Below are 22,536 nucleotides of genomic sequence, written 5' to 3' on the forward strand. Positions count from 1 at the left end.
TGTGCGTCAAAATAATTTTGAAGCGTGACAACGCGTTTGGTGACTTTTTTCGCCGTTTAATGAATTATTCGACCTATCACTAGCCATAAGGTTAATATCAGCTATATAACGCACATCTATAAGTGGGATTATATGTTTTGTTTTTGCAGATAGATTAAACCCTAGGGACCCGGTGCTGCACACTGTACATGCCAAATGTTTACGTGCTAAATAAAGCAGGTTCCCAATTATGCCAGAGCTCCTGTTTCTGTTATACCTGGGAGAGCTAGTCTTGGTGTAGTTACTATATTAAGAAGAGAAGAGCGTGCTGACAGGCCTTGCATTAAAAAAGAAGAAATGAAGGTCCCTCTGCTTTCCGCAGCTGCTCATCCATACATTGCAGGTAATTAGTATGGACGTGCCGAGCTGGGGCCTGCTGAGTTCTGTCTTCTCTCTGTATCTCACGTTGCTTTGAATCCCGCCGGGCTGCGACAGATGTGGCATTGTGTACTGTGGAATTTTGTGATTATATTTATATACACACCTTTATAAAAGCACCAATTATGCAGGTTGGGAATAACTTACTAATGAAAAACCAACATCTCTGTGCCAAGTCTCCCATGAGATGGGCCTACATCATGTGTCAGATGGTTGTGTTATGTGAAACGCGGCAGTATCCTAGGCTGTTGTAGTGTAAGACATTTGTCCTTTGCCACCAGCACCATGGGGCCCATTTTATCTGGATAAAAGTACAGCTGACATATATATAATAACATATATGTTTATGTCATGTACAACCTGCAGCTCCCCAGCTGGTCCTGAACCAAAAATCTCAGAATCCTACTACAAGCCCACCCGTGAGTGGTAAATTACAGATGTTGTTTCAGATTTTTACACAACACAGAATAAGCTGGAGGCATTTTGTGAGAAATTAAAGTTCTGTATATTGTTTACTGCAGCATTTTTCACATCCATTGTTACCTCATGCAGCTTGTCCCTACATGAATACACTTCCATACCTCCCAGCATTACAAGTAGCAAATGGGAGATGTAATTGACCATGCCTCTGGTCTTCCCCAAATCTCGGCATTTACCTAAACTTCTTCTCAATGAAGTCCCGTCCCCGTTTTTGACTCCAAAATGGGGACTGCCCAGCATAAATACAGACTCATTGGGAAGTATGCACTTTACAGTCCAATCAACTTGGAGTAAGAACTACCTCCCAGAAGAGCAATTATAACCAACTGTGATGTTGCCCCTGTGTCCTATCATTGGTCCCCTCTTCCTCTATATCATGTGACAGTCACCTGGACAACCACACTGCTCTCAGGACATTGCTTGACACTAACCTGACTACAATAAATGATGGATGTTGCTCATGTCTGGTGCAAACTGCCTCCACAGGCAGAGCTGTAACATACTCATCAACCAGGAACCTTAATGGGCACTGGGTACACTCTGGTGCACAAGGAAAACCCCTGGGGATTCCGGTGTTCATTGACGACCTTTGAAGCCTAGTTGCCAAAACAACAAGTAACATTCCTTTGATAGTTACTGTGTTCACATAGTGCCTAACTCAATTAAGGAACGCACATATGAAAAGTTCACCACAAGGTGCACTGTGTTGGGGCTTGGTCTCACCTTACTGAAAAGTTTAACTAATTGTCATTCCTATGAATTCTACTTCTCTTTATCTGTCTAGCCTAGTTACCATACAGTAGGACATACGTCAAAAAGATTTTCCCTCTATGCCTTGACCCTTATATAGGATTTAAGCCTCTGTCCATCCCCCTTTATACCCTATTTACTCTTATAGACATTTCCTGGAGGAAAGACCTGAGGACCAATCTTAGGGGTTGCTGCCACCAACTAAAGTAGAAACGAGATACTTAACTAGTTACAATAAAATACATTGACCTCTTCTCTTTGCATTGCTCTTTTTAAATTCTCACTTGGGTTGGGGGTCCCTCAGTGGTCCAGCCTTTATGAATTGCTTTTCTTCTTTAATTCAGACCCTGGTTGCAGCATCATATGTATTTGTTACAAGCAAATAAAAGACTAGATCTAACTGTAGGACCATTGATATGCCAAGACATGTCATCATTTTCTGTTTTTGAATTATTTACGTCTCTGTCTGGCCTTTCTATAATCCTATTATTTAAATTACTATCTGGTTGTTGGGGTCAGTGAATCAGGAATCAGACTGAATCTTGGACTAAATCCATGTTCTACAAAACATGCAATATGTCAAGTTGGAGGAAAAGTTTTTAGGTTCTTTTGTTATGAGTCGTTCTCCATTACAGAACAGTGACCAGATCATATGAAAATTCAGAGACCCTTCTAACAAATATAATTAGTAATAATAACATGGTAATAAAATTGGAAATTTTTACAAAAAATTTTTATGCACCTGATTACCAACATTTTTGAAACCATAATTATCGTTCCATCAAGAATGTCTATCAAGAAGAGCAAGTGTATAGTCCCACAAAACATTATCCCATTTTAGCAATCCCACCCACAGCTTTGTCCAGACCCACAATTATAAACCTGACATTTTTCTGACTTTCCTCCTATACTGTGAAGTCTTAATATTATTCATATTCCAGTATTAGAATCATTGACATCTCCAACATTGTAATCAATTCCCATTGTGTTCTGTAATTGTTTGCGTGCCTACAGTAACGCAAGCACCCGTTTTTGAGGATTTAGGATAATCAATTTGAATTAAGACACAACATTGATTCGCTCAACTCTAATTTAGACTAAGGGCTCCTCAGCCCACTCCGATATATGTAAATTCCAAGGCTAGGAGTAGATTTCATGGATTTATTACTGCAGCGCAATTAAAAAATACCGACTGTACCATCTTGAATGAGCTCCTCCGCAATTGCCTTGGTACAGCTCTACACATCTTAAAAAGGGTATCGCTTCAGTAAGAACTTAATAAAACGAAACTATATTAAACTGCAAAGTCAATGTCACGTAATATGTTTCAGGTCAAACAGAATGGCTTCATTCATTTATTTATTTATTTCATTTTATTTCAATTTCATTATTTTTGTGTAATTAAATGTATTTATTTACGTTTTTTAAAATGTCATGTATTTCTTAATTTGAATTTTATTTTATTTATCTATTTTATTTTCATTTAATTTTATTTAATTTAATACCATTTTCTTGATTTTAATTGTATTTTAAAGGTACCTGTATTTTAATATAATGTAAATGTTTTTATTTTAGTTATAATTTAGATATTTAATTTTGGTTTTTTTTATTGGTAATTTTACAATAATTTGAATCTAAAGTATTTTTATTTAGTTCATGTTGATTTTAATTCATCGGATTCATTTTAATTTTCCTTTAATGCATTTTTAGTTTTAATTAAATTGCATTTTCTTGAATTTATTTTAAGTACATTTTATTTATTTATTTGAATTTTATTTTCTATATTTTTATAGTTCTTTCATTCTTATTTCGATCAGCATTTCTTTGGGCACTAATCTTACATTTTATTGTTTTTGAAAAAGGTTTAGAAATTAGTGATGGGCGAATTTATTCACCAGGCGCAAATTTGCGGCAAATTCCCGTGATTTACCGCCAGCGAATAAATTCACGAAAATTCGCCGGCACCAAAAACGGGACACCGGCGGAATTTCACTGACAATTCGCAAGTTTTTTGGTGAAACGCCCCAAATTCGCCCATCACTATTAGAAATCATTGCTGCTATTGAGAAGCTGAAACTTTTGGCTGGAGCAAAAAGTAACTAAAATAGGGCATTTTTAGCCACATTCATTTTTAGGGGTTTGTTCTTTTTTAAAAGGGCACGCATGTCTTCAGGGCAAATATTTAGGTTTTAAATTAGAAACCATTCTTGTACAAATGAATGTACATTTGCATCACTTTTTCAATTCATGTAATTTATTTTTTCTGGTTTTCATGATATAAGCAGTTTTTAAACTGCTAACATAAGGAATTTGATGCAACTGGCTTATAATTTTAGCTGACTGGTGACTTGAATTTCCTGATTCCTAGTGATGAGCGAATCTGTCCTGTTTCACTTCGCGGAAACATTTTCGAAACTGCAAAACAATCCACAAAATGGCAAAAAATGACCGAATGCTTTAAAGTCAATGGGCATCAAACATTTTTTGTGTGCAACAATTTTTTCTCACTCCAAATGCATTAAAGGAACAGTAACATCAAATATTTTTTTAAAACGAAAAAATAACACAAAGACAAATGAAACTTTGAAATCGCTTTATTAAAAAAAACTTACCAAAATTCTGCTTGTGCTTCTCTTCAGAAACTGCGATTCCGGTGATCCATCATGCGGCACACGATTCTCCTCCCTGCTTTCCTTAAAGGAGATAGCCAGGGAGGAGAAATCGAGTGCCGCACAATGGATGGTCGCCCTGTCGCCTTTCGAGGAGCGCAAGTGGAGTTTCGGTTATTTATTTCTTAACAAAGACTTAGCAATTTTAAAGTTTAATTTGTCTTTGTGGTTTTTATTCTGTGTACTAACGAATTTTAAAAAAGAAAATTGATGTTACTGGTCCTTTAAAGTCAATTGACAATTTTCTTGTGATTCAGCGACTTTTTCGTCTCAGCGACTTTTTCGTCCAAATGCGTTAAAGTTCATTGGACTCAAACTTTGTATTTGAGTCCAATGAACACACAGCCTTTATAAATATAAAGCTTGAGGATTGTGCTCAGCATTATTTAGGGATCCTAAGTGCTGTAATAATAGGCAATTCCCTCCTCTGTTCTGGCTATGTTTTGATATCTATAAATTCCTGCACTGTGCTGCTATTTATTGCTGCATGTTGTTAATGGTCCCAGCGTTACAAGCAACACATTGCAGGCTGTATATTTCATGGAAAGAAAGTGGGGCTTTATTGCAAAGGTAATATTATACTTACATTTATCTGCCCTGCGTGGGGGATTCAATCTGGACATAATATAATGTCATAATATAATAATAATAATATTTCAGAATTATATAAATAAGCATAACTGCATAAATACAGGTAAGAGATGCTTTATCGAGAGACCTGTGATTTAGAAAGCTCCGAATTACGGAAAAGCAATCTCCCATAGACGCCATTATAATCAAATAATCCAAATTTTTAAAAATGATTTCCTTTTTCTCTGTAATAATAAAACAATACCTTGTACTCGATCCAAACTACGATATAATTAATCCTAATTGGAAGCAAAACCAGGGATATGTTGCTCCAACATCAGTAACGTAACTTGGTGGGGGCGGGCCCTGGTGCGAGCCGTGCAGACGGGCCCGCCCCCACCCTCGTGTGCGCGATTATACTGTGCCGCTGCAGCCGACTCCAGCCGGCTGCAGTGCCCACGATCTTCCGGGGGGGCCCTGCGGGGGTGCGGGCCCTGGCCCATTTGCACCCCCTGCTCCCCCGGTAGTTACGCCCCTGTCCAACATAAATAAAGGATAATAATACTATTTTTAAAATACAGATTTAAGGCCATTAAATGTTTCACTTTCATCGTTCTAATCAAAACTAATGCTGTTACATAAAGTTGTTATGTTGCTCTACACAAAGGAATTGATAATAATGATCATTTTAACTATGCAATGTTTAATCTCAGGATATTATATGTGTCACTGTGTGTATTAGAAGGTACTTTTATTCTCCGTGGCAATATAACTGCGCACAACTTTCATTGTTTTGTAGCGATGGGCGAATTTCTTCAGTTTCACTGAAAAATTTGCAAATTTCCCACGAAATTTGCAAAATGCCGCCCACATCAATTTTCACTCCAGCGTTAAAGTCAACGGGCGTCCGAATAGTGTTGGCGAGTTTTATGCGTGAATTTATTCACCGTCATGAATTTGCGCCTGTCGAATTTATTTGCCCATCACTATTGTTTTGTTTTCTTCTGTCTGAACAAACGTATAATCTTGGCTTTCTTGAACGCCATGGATTTATGGCTCATTTCATCTCCATTAACTATTGTACAAAGGTAATTATATTTGTAATCCCCCGTGGCAATATAACTGCGCACAACATTCATTGTTTTGTAGTGATGGGCGAATTTCTTACGTTTTGCTGAAAAATGTGCAAATTTCCAACGAAATTTGCAAAACGGCGAAAAATTTGCGAAACTCAAAAATTACCGCACACGTCAATTTTCACACCATCGTTAAAGTCAATGGGTTGATGAGTGACGGTTTTAATGCGAGCGACACGCTTCCAAACTCTTTTCTAATTTTCGTGGGAGTTTCGCAAATATATTCACTGCCATAAATTTGCGTCTGGCGAATGTATTTGCCCATCACTATTGTTTTGTTTTCTTCTGTCTGAACAAACGTATATTCTTGGCTTTCTTGAACGCCATGGATTTATGGCTCATTTCATCTTCTTTAACTATTGTACAAAGGTAATTATATTTGTAATCCCCCGTGGCAATATAACTGCGCACAACATTCATTGTTTTGTAGTGATGGGCGAATTTCTTCAGTTTCACTGAAAAATTTGTGAATTTCCCACGAAATTTGCAAAACGGCGAAACTGAAAACAGTTTTGACGAGCGACGGTTTTGACGCCATCGAATTTTATCGAATTTCATCTCCTTTAACTATTGTACATAGGTAATTATATTTGTAATCCCCACAAAAGCACCATTTGGAGAATAAACATGACTAAGAAATTATTTTCTCAGATCACTTTTTTGGTATGGGACCTTTTATCCAGAATGCTCACGAACTTGGGTTTTCTGGATAAGGGATCTTTCCATCATTTCGATTATCATACCTGTAGGGGCAGATTTATCAAAGGTCTAATTTCTAATTTATGTGAATTTTTTTTACTCTAGTAAATTTGAATGTACTCACAACTTGAATGGGGGGTTATTTAAGAAAAAACTCCAAAAATCCAACTCGAAAATTCGAATTTACAATTCGAACCTTAATGAATCTGCCCCTAAGTCTACTGAAATAATCATTTAAATATTAATTAAACACAATGCGATTGTTTACCTCTTATAAGGATTAATTATATCTTAGTTGGGGTCAAGTACAAGCTACTGTTTTATAATTATAGAGAAAAAAATAAATCATATTTAAAATGTTGGACTGTTTCATTATAATACAGTCTATGGGAGACGGCCTTCCTGTAATTCAGAGCTTTCTGGATAATGGGTTTCCAAAAAACAAATCCCATACCTGTACTTGCAAAAGAGGAGTATGGGATCTGTTATCCAGAAAACTCGGAAAGGATGTCTCCCATAGACTCCATTTTAAAAAATAATCCAAATTTTAAAAAATGATTTCCATTTTCTGTGTAATAATAAAACAGTAGCTTGTACTTGATCCCAACTAAGATATAATTAATCCTTATTGGAAGCAAAACCAGCCTATTTGGTTTATTTAAGGTTTAGATGATCTAGTAGATTTAAGGTATGAAGATCCAAATTACAGCAAGATCTGTTATCTGGAAACCCTCAGGTCCCAAGCATTCTGGATAACAGGTCCCATACCTGTATTATGTACATTAAATATCTGTGCCAACTGCTGGGCTGATTTACCATCCAGCCATATACCGGCAAACAAGGAATGAAGTGTTGGGTTTATTTAATGTTTACATGATTTTCTAGTAGACAAGGTTTGAAGATCAAAATGAAGGAAAGATACGTTATCTAAAAATACCCCAGGTCCCGAGCATTCTGAATAACAGGTCCCATACCTGTACAATTATAATGTGTATCTCTGTGTGACTACTGGCATGAGAAAGAGCAGTGTGTTCCTCGCCATCTGTACCAACATTAATTATCACAATGACACTAAAGACAAAGAAAAATCACTTTTGGCTAAAAGGGCTGAAGCTAGAATGACAGCAAAAATCAACGCTGCTGAATGCACAAAAATGATCCGGAGAAAAAAGCCAAGAATAGGCAACCTTTGGAGCACCTGCAATCACGGACAGAAGAAATAGCATTTGATGTGCACATTCCTCACCCAACAGCCCTATAGATTAATTATTCCCTGACTACAGTGAATTGTCACTGACACTCAAGCTACAGACATTTATGCGGTGTGTGACCTACGGTATTCAGCAAAAGGGAACAGGCCCATATTTACCATATAGACCAGTGATCCCCAACCAGTAGCTCATGAGTAACATGTTGCTCTCCAACCCCTTGGATGTTGCTCCCAGTGACCTCAAAGCAGGAGCTTATTTTTGAATTCCAGACTTGGAGGCAAGTTTTGCTGCATAAAAACCAGGTGCACTGCCAAACAGAGCCTCAATGTAGGTTGACAATCCACATAGGGGCTACTAAATGGCCAATCACAGCACTTATTTGGTACCCCAAAAAAACATTTTTCATGCTAGTGTTGCTCCCCAACTCCTTTTACTTCTGAATGTTTCTCATGGGTTCAAAAGGTTGGGGATCCCTGATAAAGACACTCGAGGGCCTGTGCCTAGGGCAGCCACTTGGGAGGGGGGCTGCCCTTTGGTGCCTACAGGGCAATAACATATTTCCTAAATTAAAAGGAGGAGGTGGGGTATCTGGCTGTCTCAGGGCAGATGGAAGTGATGTAATATGCATAAAAGTTACATCATGCACATGTGCATTACATCATATTCATACTGAGCTTGTGCCAATGAGCAACCCCCCCCCCCCTCAGCCCCTGCCTTAGTTGCAACAAGAGCAGCACAGGCCATGGACAGGTGCGGATCTGGGTCAGTGGGACCCATGATGGCTGAATTCCACCAGGTTTTTACTCGGTGTCCCGCCGGCCCAGTCCAACCCTACAAATGTTCAGTATGATACCCTATAAGAAAGTGATGTGTGGGCCAACCCAAATACTGCAGGATGGTTGGGTGGCTTTGGGCTGACTTCCGCACAAGATTGCAGGGACCTTAATATGCCAGCTACCACCTCCAGCAGCCTCTATTTTGTGATGTCAGCAATAGCCTAGTCGGGCACGGGCAGGGTCGGACTGGTAAATGCAGGGCCCACCCCGGCTGCCGCCTCAGGGGCCCCTCACTTGAAGTCCGCTGCTGTCTTCTCCACCCCTCCGCCAAGAGCAGATAGATTCAACTTTCCAGCAGGGCATCGGATGTTAGGGAAATCAGTGGCTTGGAACGCCGGCAGGGATCGGGTCCAACCTTGGCACGGGTCTATATATAGAGCAGACCTGCAGGTAGAGATTGGTTTAGAGGGCTTGAGTTTGGGTCGGTGTGGGTCCACTTTTTTTCTAACCCGCACATTACTACTATATAGTGCTATATAGTACAGGTATGGAACCTGTTATCCATGTTCCGGGCCTGGAGTTTTCTTGATAACAGATCACTCTGTAATTTGGATCTTCATATCTTGTCTACTAGACAATCATGTAAACCTTAAAGAAACCCTATAGCCTGTTTTCCCTTCCAATAAGGATCAATTGTATCTTAGTTGGGATCAAGTACAAGCTACTGTTTTATTATTACAGAGAAAAAGATAATCATTTTTAAAAATCTGGATTATTTGGATACAATGGAGTCTATGGGAGATGGCCCTTCTGTAATACTAAGATTCGCCGATAACAGATCCCATACCTGTATTACTCTTTGTACTGCATTTTGGGAATTGTGTTAATAAGCCCTTTAAACTTCTCTGCCTCTGATTTCTAATATACACTATTTAACTATCTTTAAGACCTTCCTTATTTTCGTATGGTAGGTGATAAATAATTAAGGAGCATTTGTTTATGCAGTTGCTAATTTAGTGAAGTGCAGCGAGACATATGGGTTTTCAGAAACATTGTGGGGTGGATGTGTGAAGCGGTGCCAGATGCTTCTCTGACTGTCTGTGATCCAGGCTGACTTGTAGTGGGAGGACAGATGTACGAAGTGTCTCTCTATAGGGCAGCTCAAAGGACATTCTTGTGTGTTCTAGAGGTTGTTTCTAGTAGCATATGGTGAATACTCTAACTGCTATGGTGCATATCCCAGGGTGAAAACACTGTTATTATTACCCTTTATCTATATCATATTTACTGACTTGAAGAACAACACAAAGAGCATTTCTGAAAGCCCTTCATCTTCCCTTCCCCACAAATGCTCCTTCACACACTCCAAGAGTTTGTGTTAGTGCTCCTGCGCCTGCTTACTTTGTAAAGGTCCTATGTTATGATAGTCGGCACAAGTGGAGATAAGAAAAAGGCAGCCTCGGAAGCAGCACTTTAATGGCTTGAAAATCCTCCTGTAAAACCTTCCAGCTCCGCTGTAGAACCACTCACGTGTAATCATTCCAATTTGAGAAAATACCGGAGTGCTCAAGGATGTTTCAATTCAGCTCCTTGTCAGCAAAAGTCAGCAACAAAGTAATACACAAAGATTAAATAAGAGAAGAGAGAGAAATGTAGAAGAGGAAATACCCGACGACAAGGCAAATGCATAAAAATAACCAGTATCATGGAAGCAAAATCTGCTACTCACAGTCACATCTGGGGTTTTTTTTATGAAATGGGTGCTGGTTGCCTTGTCTGCTCCAGATCAGTGACTCAAAGAAGACTATTCATCTGTAGGTCCAATAAATCAGTCCCTTTATTCGCAGTGTTGTGCTACAACTGGATGGTTCTGGATGGTGCCTGATTCTGAAACGATGTTGCTTGGTCCTTTTGTATGATCCTGCAGAAGGAGACCGTACAACTGGGGGAATTGATCTGGTTTTTGACCTAGTACCCGGTTATCTCTACATATAGGGAGCCACAAAAGCAATAGGGGCAAATTTGCTAAAGGGTGAAGTGGCTAACGCTACCGAAAATTTGCCAGCGTGACGTCATTTTGCCACTTCACCGGTTTATTAACGGATGCTGGCGTAAATTCACTAGCGAAGTGGACCTACTCTAGCGCTACTTCAAACCCTTACGCCAGGCGAAGTTGCTCTATGGTGAAGGGACATAACTACGCTAATTCACTAACTTGCGGATTTTCATGAACGTTACCTCTTGCGCCAGACTTTACTTCGCCACCTCAGACCAGGCGAAGTCCAATAGAGTAGATAGGGATGGCGTCTTTTACTTTTTATAGGGTGATAGGCTGAAAAATATTGATTTTTTTTTAGGGTACCCTCCTTCCCCCCTACATTTGATAACATATGGCACCTAAACTATACTGTGGGCACATGTGTAGGGCATTAGAATACATTTATCAAGGTTCCCTGGCCTTGTGTAGTGTTTGCTGCTGCATATACAGACATTGTACTTAAATTAGCCTTCACTACCATAACTTCGAACCACTGATCGTAACATCTCTAGCGCAACTTCGTAAACGATCGGTAACTTGTGCCCAACTTCGGATCTTCATGAATTTGCACATCCGTGACGAATCTACGCCTGGCAAAATGCGGCAAAGTGCGGCGAAGCCACCGCTGGTGCAAGTTCGGAGGTAAGTAAATTTGTGCCATAGTGTCCGGGAAACCCCATTTTAGAGGTCTAGACTGCCAAGTTCTTCCACTGGAACATGTAGTGGATCCCCTTCCTCAAATATCTTCTGTTGAGATACACTTATTCAGGCCATTTGGCTTTCAAGCAGAACTTTGTAATGACCTTGTATTGCGATTGGACTGGGTCCTGTTGTTTTATCTGGCATGTGGTTTAATGTATGGCAGCAGTAGATTTGATTGTCCACATCTTATCCTGGATGGGTCCATTGGGCTCATTAACCAACCATGGGCAGATCTGGTCTTGAACAATAACCCCTAGCAAGTACTAAATCTGCAGCCAGCAGCAAGTTGAACAATGAACTCAACATTTTGATTGGTTGCTTTGCATCACTCCCCAGCCACTAATTTGCCCAGTGTTAGTAAATTAGCCCATGTTGCTTAGGAATCACAATATGAATTTTTATACACACTGTTTCAAGATGGATGACGAAGGTGGACAAACATCCATCTGGTTGTCCACCTGGTTTAGTGAACCAGGCAGCTCTCAGATCAGAATGCAAATGGTCACCACGGAAAAAATGCCATCTGTCGAAGCTTCCCGTAAATGCAAGTGGATGCCATCAGCGAGCTCAACAGTAAAAGGAGTGGTGCCTACCCCTTCCCTTAAGATTCACTTGTTCTGAAATAAAGTAGGAACCGACTAAGAATGGAGACATTGCTGCACTTCACCATTGCTGCATTCACCATTCTACCCATGTTCAGCCCAACATGAGCTTTAGGGCAAAAAGTAGAGGACATTTGGGTGGGGCATCCAACCCCTGGATGGGTTCCTTTGGCCTGAAAACTCCTTGGTAAAAGTAAAAAAAAACATTATATTGCATAATAGGTTTTAAATAGTCTTTGCATTCTGATCATAAAAATATATGTTCTCCCCTTCCTTTCCTTACCCATTTTATAATCTATTGAGCCCGATTAAAGACCTTTCCATGTATACCTACAGTATAATCATCAATTATTAGATTTATGTAGTTAATCAGAATCAAACACTATTTTCTCTTCTTATCCTTCAAAATAAGATGAAGCTGTTTTTTATTTCTCTTTCTATTTTTGAACTTGATATAAGGTGCAGTCATCCGTTGATTTTGGTCCATGCCCATTTGCTCCTAAATGCCTCGTTGGCAGCCATCTTACTAGTATGTCTAGCGTCAGTGTTAAGCTCTGAATCCATTTTCTGCTGTGATCCAACTGGCATGTCTGTGGTTAACCTAGTACCCATTATTCATTTGTGCATGATGGCTAGTGATGGGCGAATTTGTCCCATTTCGGTTCGCCAAAAAATGTGTGAATTTATTGCCAAATTCGCGAGACAGTGAAAAATTTGCATAACACGAATTTTGACGTGGACATCAAAATAGACGCCGGCAACAATTGCGACGCTGGCAACAATTCTGATGCCGGTGAATATTTGATGCGCATTAAAGTCGATGGGTGTGCATTCAATTGTCACTGGCATCAGAAATGTCGCCACTATCAGTACATTTTTTTGACACCGGAGAATTTTTGCGGCAAATACGCAAACAAGGAAATCTGATGAAAATTCGCGCCTGCCGAATATATTCGCCCATCACTAATGATGGCCAAATGTCAATGATGCCCGTGACAATGGTAATGGTAAGTCCACAACCGTTGTTACCAGGGGGTCGGTATTCTTCAGCTTTTTGCGCAGAAGGAAGAATACTGTATCAATTTGATTCTACTTTCTTATCAGCCTTTCCCAAACCTATTTCCATTTGCATGAATCACACACAGATATTTATGCACAAACACACGCTGCATGTTTCTCTGATAATGTCAATTTAATCATTTCTACCCCCTACACATTTCTACTATACATAGATGCCTACTGCCAATGATACAGACAACAGCAACATTTGTAGAGTTTTCCCGAACCTACATCATTTCTTTGCTTTATTCTCTCTCTCTCTATTTATTTTCTTTTTTTCAGCATTCAGTCTCCCTTTAGAGTGGTGAATGTAATATGTGTAACATTGTGCCTCTGGCTGTGGATGTGATTCCCAGCAGAAACACTTGTTTGTGGGTATAGAGATTCATAGAGATTCATGCAAGACTTTGCCCTCTGTAACTTACATCAGACACAGACTACCACTGAGGCCTGTTTTGCACTTAAAATGATTCCCACTGCTCTCCAGGAAACCCATTTTTATCATTCCTTTAGCCCCCATTGTCATCAAACCTATAGAAAAAGCAAACTGTGGCACCACACAACAACCACAACCAACTGACTGGGTCTTGGCTAGAGTAGAGCTGACTACTGCAACATTGCTCAGTGGTACTTACAGTCAGAACGAACAGTGCAGGAAGAGCAGAACTGTGCCCAGAGCAACCAGTAGAATCTGTCCATAGACTCTAGAGAACAGCAGCAGCCATAACCCAGGATAACCTGGGGACATGGGGTGATAGTGGAATTGTTACCTATGATAGATACTTCTGGGATGTTACTGAAGGAAGGAACGATTAGTGAAGTAAGAAGAGAACCCGGACAGGGCAGTGCCACACAGGCCAAGTGAATGGAGGGATTGGAAGAGGAGAGGGTGATCCACAGTGTCAAAAGCTGAGAGATCAAGTAGTATTAGTAGTGAGAAGTGATTGTTGGCTTGAGCTGTTAAAAGGTCATTAGTTACTTGGGTCAGGGCAGTTTCAGTAAAGTGTTGTTGCTTAAAACAAGATTGCATGGGGTCCAGCAGTTTATTGTCAGAGAGGAATGAGGTTAGTCGGTTGTAGACTAGGCGCTCAAGTAGTTTAGAGATGAAAGTTAGCAGAGAGATAGGTCGGAGGTTGTCAAGATTGGAGGGATCAAGAGAGGGTTTTTTTCAGAATGGTGGTGACAAGAGCATGTTTTAGATGAGAAGGAAACAGTCCAGTTTAGAGCAAGAGATTAAATAGGTGAGTTAAGACTTTGATTAGACAAGGATTGGTATTGCGGAGAAGTTTTGAGGGAATTGGATCAAGTGGGCAGTTGGTAAGGTGAGAAGAGGCTAAAAGTTTTGAGACTTCCCCATCAGTGACAGGGGTGAAGAAGCACAGGAGAGACTGGGGAGTGTGGAGTGAGGGTGGTGGAAGTCTAGGGGAGTTGAGTAGTGTAATGTCCCTTCTGATAGTGTCAATTTTGTTTTTGATGTGCTCAGCAATATCTTGAGCAGAGATGGATGAGCACGGAAGGGGTGGAGAAGGGGAAAGAAGAGTGTTAAAGGTGGAGAAAAAAATATACAATATATCCGTTAAATCAAAGGGTGGTTTAACATGATTTATGTTATAGAATGGCTAAGCAACTTTTCAATTGGCCTTCATTTTTTCTTTTTTATAGTCTTTGAATTATTTGCATTTTTCTCCTTCCACTGACCCCACCTAAAAAAACAAATGCTCAGTAAGGCTAAACATGTATTGTTATTGCTAATTTTTCATTACTCATCTTTCTATCCAGGCCTCTCCTATTCATATTCCAGTCTCTTATTCAAACCAATGCATGGTTGCTAGGGGAATTTGGACACTAGCAACCAGATTAATGAAATTGCAAACTGGAGAGCTGCTGAATAAAAAGCTAAATAACACCACAAATAATAAAAAATTAAAACCGGTTGCAAATTGTCTCAGAATATCACTCTTATATCATACTGTAAGCAGGGTTGGACTTGGGGGCCCAGGACCAACTAGGGCTGCTGCTTTGGCTCCCCCACTAATGATGTGCGGGCCGACCCGATACATGCGGGTTTAACCACGGGTCGAGCGGGCTCGGGTCGACCTCGCACTGCTCCTCGTGGGTGGCTCTTCTCCTGCTCTCCACGCCCGCCACCTTCAAATGCCGGCTTCCGACTTCCGGGTTCCGGTTTTATAGTATTGCGTCTGCTCGCCCCTCCTCTTTTGTGACATCATCGGTGGGGCGGGTCTGCACAGGTCTATAAAAGGACCCCGGAAGCAGTGGCGTAACTAGATATTACTGGGCCCCACAGCAAATTATTTTTCAGGCCCCCAAAATATTTAGAGGTTGACTTGTTTCTCCAATATTTATTGAAATTGTAAATGAATTAGGGCCTCGTGGGGCCCCTATACCTCCTGGGCCCCTCTGCAGCCGCAGGGTCTGCTTCCTCTATAGTTACGCCCCTGCCCGGAAGTGCAGGTGCCGGTGGTGCGGGCTGGAGCAGGGCGGGGTAGGGTAGGTTGCGGGTCAGGAAAACCCTGACCCGCACATCACTATCCCCCACACTGCCCCCAGGCCTTCCCCCACTCCACAGCTGCAACCCCTCTCCAGCTCCCGCACTTTTTCCTGGTCGCGGCTGGAGCCGGGGGCCGGGTAGGATGTCAGAAGGGCAGCGTCAATAGTGGGACTGGGCCGAGTTTTTTTCCGGTGTGCCGCCAGCCCACCCGACCATGGACGGAAGTTAAAATGGCGGCAATTTTTTTTAATGCCTTTTTTTTCTCTCTCAAATGCATTACAGTCAATGAGTGTTTTCTCTGCAATGATTTTTTTTGTCTCAGCGACTTATTTGTCAGCATAAAAGTCAATGGGCGTTTTTTTCCTGCAGTGACTTTTTTGTTTTGCAGATGGCAAAATGCGGAATTTCACTGCAAATCCATGCCTGGTGAAAATATTCGCTCATCACTACAAAGCACTGTTTTCGGGTGGAGTTGCTCTTTCATTGAAATATACAGGTATAGGATCCATTATCAGGAAATCCATTATCCAGAAAGCTGAAGGGCCGTCTCCCATAGACTATCCAAATAATCCAAACTTTCCTTTTTCTGTGTAATAAGTCGCTTGTACTTGATCCCAACTAAGATATAATTAATCCTTCTTGGAAGCAGGTTCATGTAATGTTTATATGATTTTCTAGTAGACTTCAGCTGGCCATAGATGCAAAGATCCGATTGTACGAATCTTCTAACGATCGGACTTCCCCATCTCCCGACCTGCCACTCACCATTCCGATCAAATAAAGTAGTAAAAGAACAGATCAGCCGATGTTCTGCCCCTGACAGCAAACGTATGAAAATGATGTCCAACAAAGCTGGTGACACTGAAAATTCCACTGAAAATTGTCAGATCGGCAATACACGCAGAGAAATTATTGGAAATCTCCGTGGGACGAAAAATGTCAGGACTCTCCACACGAAAATCGTACGAATCGAGGATTTGTACGATCGGATCTTTGCGTCTTTGGCCAGCTTTAAGGTATGAAGATCCAAATTACGGAAAGATCCGTTATTTGGAAAATCCTAGGTCCCAAGCATTCTGGATAACAGGTCCCATACCTGTACTTTCATGTGTTTCTCTGGTTAATTTTTCTATCCAGCAGACTGTGACTCACTAAAGGAACTAACCAAACTGCCATCTAGAGCTGTCCCTCTGTCAGTATTACTTGGTTAAGGGCATATCCCCACAGGAAAACCTCTGAATCTGTAATTGAATGACAAATTCCTCTGTTACTTTGTTTGTTATTTAAACACCCGAGGTCCTTTGGGGATAGATGCCGCCCATAGGCAGAGCTGGTAGATAGGGCTGAGGACGGAACTGCAGCACATACATCAATTCCTCTTCTATGTGCCAGGCCGATTCAGACAGGACTCTACTTACAATTTAAATTAAACCCAAGTAAATAGAATTTAGATAAAAATCTCCTCTCTCTTTAATAAGAGCGGCCGGCTGACAGGGGTCACAGCGCCGATATGTTGTAAGCTCCTGGAACGAGATCTTCTCATTAATTTCTGTCATTTACTACTGCACTGCGGGTGCTATTGGCTTCATTGCTTATGTATAAGAGTGTGGTTTGCACAGTATAACAGCAGGTACAGGTATGGGACCTGTTATCCAGAATGCTCGGGACCTGGGGTTTTCCGGATAACGGATCTTTCCTACTTTTTCTACTACAAATTCATTTAAACATTAAATAAACCCAATAGGCTGGTTTGCTTTCAATAAGGATTAATTATATCTTAGTTGGGATCAAGTACAATGTACTGTTTTATTATAACCGAGAAAAAGGAAATCATTTTTAAAAATGTGGATTATTTGGATAAAATGGAGTCTATGGGAGACAGCCATTCCGTAATCCGGAGCTTTCTGGATATCGGGTTTCCGGATAAGGGATCCTATACCTGTACAAGCATGCGAGAGCCATACTCACTAGCCGGGATAAAGATTGTATGCTTGAATATATTCTACAGTTAGGGGGTTATTTATTAAAGTCTGAATGCCAAAAACTCAAAAAATTCAATCAATATCACACAGCGCCATCTGTTGGTTATTTCAAAGAATAACAGTGACTGCAATATCACCCAGCGCCCTCTGTTGGTTATATGAAAGAATAACAGTGACTGCAATATCACACAGCGCCCTCTGTTGGTTATATGAAAGAATAACAGTGACTGCAATATCACACAGCGCCCTCTGTTGGTTATACGAAAGATTAACAGTGATGGCAATATCAAACAGCACCATCTGCACATGGTAGTGGGACAGTGGGACAATGCACACAGTAATCCGTTTGGCAATTCTCTGTCACCATCAACTTTGCAAAGAAGTCCGGTTGATCGCTGGGGGGTCGCTTTGGCAGAATGTGCGCTGCTGGGAGACAGGGCTGTAGTTGTGTCTAGGCTTATACTAGAGTCAATAAGTTTTCCCAGTTTTCATAGGTAAAATTAGGTACCTCGGCTTATACTCGGGTCGGCTTATACTCGGGTATATACGGTATTATTATTTAATTATACCCCGAGGATGAAAAAAGTCTGAATCCGAAAATACTCTATCAAAGACCTGCTGAGGTTGTATACAAGTCAGTGGGAGAGGTTGCTATCCTATTTCGAAGTTTCTGTGGTTTGCGCTGGAATTAGCCCGAAATAGTTAGCTCTGACTATTTTATGCTTAACAGGCAAAAATCCGAAAAACTCAGATTTTTTGGGAAAAAGTAAAAAAAAAAAGTAAGATTTGTATTTCCGCTCGATTTTTTAGGTTTTTACCTGATTTGATTAGATCGTGCTTTTTTAATATTAAATAAGGTCCAATCGTGGAATCTAGCTTGGTCGGACTTTTTTTATTTAAATACTGGGAATTTGAACAAATTAGTTTATTTAAAAAGCCACGCTTTCCTAAGCCACCTGATATGTATATGCAGTGAAAGATATATATATATATATATATATATATATATATATATATATATATATATATATATATATATATATATAAGCCTAGTTTAAGTGGAGGTGATTAAACACAATTAAAGCTGAGCTTATGGAGCGGGGTGCCAAGGTTAAAGGCAATATATTGACAGCTGCGTTACGGCTGGGCCTAATGGCGGCTCAGTTGTTTACTGAATATTCTAAATGATTAATGATTCAATTTGCCCGAAGCTTTTGTTTGTATAAGGGAGCAGAGAAGTGAATTCTAAACATGCATTTTAAATACTCCCATTTTTTATGTATTGCAGGAGGCCTTGAAGGTCAGCAAATATGAAGTATCTCCGGACATGAAGTATGTGCTGATGGCGTATGATGTTGTGCCGGTAAGTGTATTGATTGACGGCTTGTGTTAGGAGTTTTATGACATTGCAGATGTCTGTATCACTCCTGTAAAATGCTCCCTCCACTTATATCCTGGCTGCATGGGTGCCCTAGGCTCTGCTCAATGCAACGTGCAGCTAACAGCGCCATCTAGATGATGCGATTGGAAGTTACTATCATAATCCATTATGAATAATATAGTGCAAGAATTGATTTTTTTATCTTTTTTTAAAAAAAGGGTGAAATGCATTTATATCCCAAATATTGTAGCTCAAATGAATATAATGTCACCTCTTACTAAAGCTTAATTAAATATAATTTAAAAAAAAAAAAAAATATATATATATATATATATATATATATATATACAGTATAAATACATATAAAAAATAAATGTATAGGTTTATTGTCCTGCAGATGTCTATTACCTTACTCGTTTTGGGAGTCAATCCCTTAATAATAGGCTTGTATATATATATATATATAGAGAGAGAGCACTCTTGTATGTGTCTATATGTATTTTGTGGTAACAGCCTCATTGCACCCCCGCCTAATGGTTTTAAAAAATAGTGGTGAGCACAACTTTCCCTTGATATATATATATATATATATATATATATATATATATATATATATATAACAAGGGAAAGTTGTGCTCACCACTAGTTTTTAAAACCATTAGGCGGGGGTGCAGCGAGGCTGTGACCACAAAATACATATAGACAATTACAAGAGTCCTCTGCACTCAACCCATTATCAATATATTTAAGACAGAGACATTTTGTGCTACTGCTACTGAAAAATGCCTTACCCTTTAAACAAAACTGTTTAAAGGGTAAGGCATTTTTCAGTAGCAGTATGCACAAAATGTCTCTGTCTTAAATATATTGATAATGGGTTGAGTGCTGAGGACTCTTGTAATTGTCTATATATATATATATATACACATACAGGTATGGGACCCATTATCCAGAATCCTTGGGACCTGTTTTTTTTCCAGATAACGGATCTTTCCATTATTTGGATCTTCATACCTTCATACTCATATCTTAGTTTGGATCAAGTGCAAGGCACTGTTTAATTATTACAGAGAAATATATATATATATATATAGCCAGAGTAGATATTTCAGCATGGTAGGGCTCAGTGAATTGGACATTAACCATTAATGCCAATTGTGTAAACACCTTAATCATTAAGGGGGTTATCAAAATCCGAATTTTCCTGATTTTTTAAATTAAAAAAGTCAGACCAAACTAGAATCCACAATTTACCCTTATTTATCAACAAAAAAACAAGAAAAAAATCTGATCGTAAAAAAAATGATTTTTTTGGATTGTTGCACGAAAACCGTGACTTTTGTGGTGTGAAAAATCAGAGTTTTTCAGATTTGACACGCAAAAAAATTTTTTGTGAAATCAAAGGAAAAGCCCAAAATGTTCAGATTATCGTACGAAACCCAGAAAAAAATTGGATCGGGAAAAACACAACATTTTAGGATTGTTGCACGAAAACCGTGACTTTTTCATATTGTTGCATGCAAAATCACAATTTTTTGGATTTGACACACAAAATTATATATTTGTGTAAATGGTGGAAAAGCCTATAATGTTCGGATTATCGTACCACAGCCAGAAAAAAACGCAACGTTTTCATATTGTTGTGAAAAAAACTGAATATATCAGATTTGATGCATGAAAATTTTTCTGTGAAATTGTTTGAAAAGCCAGAAATGTTTGGATTATTGTATGAAACCCAGGGCAGACCATAATATCTTCAAATTGCAAATAGGACCTCATTGACTTCTACAGGACTTCAACAGGTTGAACGTGGAGTATTTTTGGATTTGGACTTTTTGCAACCTCAGGGTATATTAAATCTCAAAAATGTTATTTATTCGGATTTTATAGTAGAAAAAAATCAAATCTTTCAAGTTTTTAGCATTCAGACTTAAATAAATAACCCCTAAGTGTACAAAGGAACACCTGTTTGTTCAATAAGTCATTGTTCATAGTAAACAAATAATGGCACCATCTAGTTTTACCATCACAGCATCTAAGTTGTAGTTTAACTACAACACCAGATGTACCTGCTTTACTGTTCAGCAGCTGGTAGAAAGGGATTTCTTTGAGTCCCTCTTTGCTGCCGACACTCAAACGTTATGACACAGACAGGTACAAAGACATATCCTTACAACTGAGCCTCCGGTTATACATTGGATAATACTCTGTATGAACACTGGGCCATGGAGGGAAGAGAATTCACAGCAACTGTCTCTATAACTGATTGTTTGGTGCCGCTGAGCCTTCTGACGTTATCTGCAAAATCACAGGCAGTCATTCTGGCCAATATTATCTTGGGCCCCGCGTGGAATGAATGAGGGCAGTTCAGCAGTTAGTGGCCCAGTGTTATTATTTACTGTGTCAGGCAATGCGCTTTAGTATCACAAGGGCATCTGGTCAGCTTTAAATTAAACGTTAAGCAAAAAAGCCACAAATTCCCATACTGTGTGTGTATATGCTCAGGATCTTCATCCCTTAAGTCTAATAGAAAATCAAGTAAACATTAAGGGGCAAATTTACTTGTGGTCGAATATCGAGGGTTAATTAACCCTCGATATTCGACTGCCGAATGTAAATCCTTCGACTTCAAATATCAAAGTCGAAGGATTTACCGCTAGGAACGGGCGAATGTGACCCGTTTAGTGTCGGCAAAAATTTGCCGCCGGCAAAATGTCGCCGACGCCCATTAAAGTCTATGGGCATCAAAAAAGATTTGTTGCACGCTTTTTATTTTTGACGCACGAGGCCATACAAGTCTATGGGCGTCATTTTTGCGGCAAAACAAGGCGGAAAAATTCGCCCATCCCTATTTACCGCAAAAAAGTTAGATCGAACGATCGAACGAAAAATCCATCCATCGATTGATAAAAAAAATTGATAGAAAGCCTATGGGGACCTTCCCCATAGGCTAACATGGCACCTCGGTAGGTTTTAAAGAGACAGTACTTCGACTATCGAATGGTCAAATAGTCGAACGATTTTTAGTTCGAATCGTTCCGTTCGAAGTCAAAGTCGACGGTCGAAGTAGCCAAAAAAACATTCGAAATTCAACGTTTTTTTATTCTATTCCTTCACTCGAACTAAGTAAATGGGCCCCCTAAATAAACCCGATAGGCTGGTTCTGCTTCCAATAAGGATTAATTATATCTGCGTTTGGATCGTGTTTTATTATTACACAGAAAAAGGAAATCATTTTTTAAAATGTGGATTATTTGGATAAAATGGAGTTTATGGGAGACATTTCCGTAATTTGGAGCTTTCTGGATAACAGGTTTACAAATAATGGATCCCATACCTGTATATATATATACACAATAAAAAAGAACTCACGGTCAATAAATAAAAATGTTACCAGTCTTTAGTGCATCATGTTCACATCAATGCGTTTTGATCCACCAGGGTTGATATGAACATGATGCAATAAAGACTTGTAATATTCTTATATATTGGCCGTGAGTGCTTTCTATTGTCTATATATATATTTATCTTTTGATTAGCATCCGGCATACGTCT

At 39.6% G+C, this 22,536-nt stretch overlaps 1 protein-coding gene across 3 annotated transcripts in view; it reads left to right on the plus strand.

The window, feature by feature from the left end:
* Positions 1 to 22,536, plus strand: part of LOC108719662 (dipeptidyl aminopeptidase-like protein 6) — a 757,132-nt gene that overhangs the window by 613,022 nt on the left and 121,574 nt on the right. For all 3 annotated transcript variants that reach the window (XM_041567354.1, XM_041567352.1, XM_041567353.1), the window contains exon 5: positions 18,889 to 18,963. In XM_041567354.1, coding sequence (XP_041423288.1) covers positions 18,889 to 18,963 — 75 coding nt within the window. The remainder of the gene's footprint in view (positions 1 to 18,888; positions 18,964 to 22,536) is intronic.

Source organism: Xenopus laevis, chromosome 6S (assembly GCF_017654675.1).
Source record: "Xenopus laevis strain J_2021 chromosome 6S, Xenopus_laevis_v10.1, whole genome shotgun sequence".
Classification (NCBI taxonomy): Eukaryota; Metazoa; Chordata; class Amphibia; order Anura; family Pipidae; genus Xenopus; species Xenopus laevis.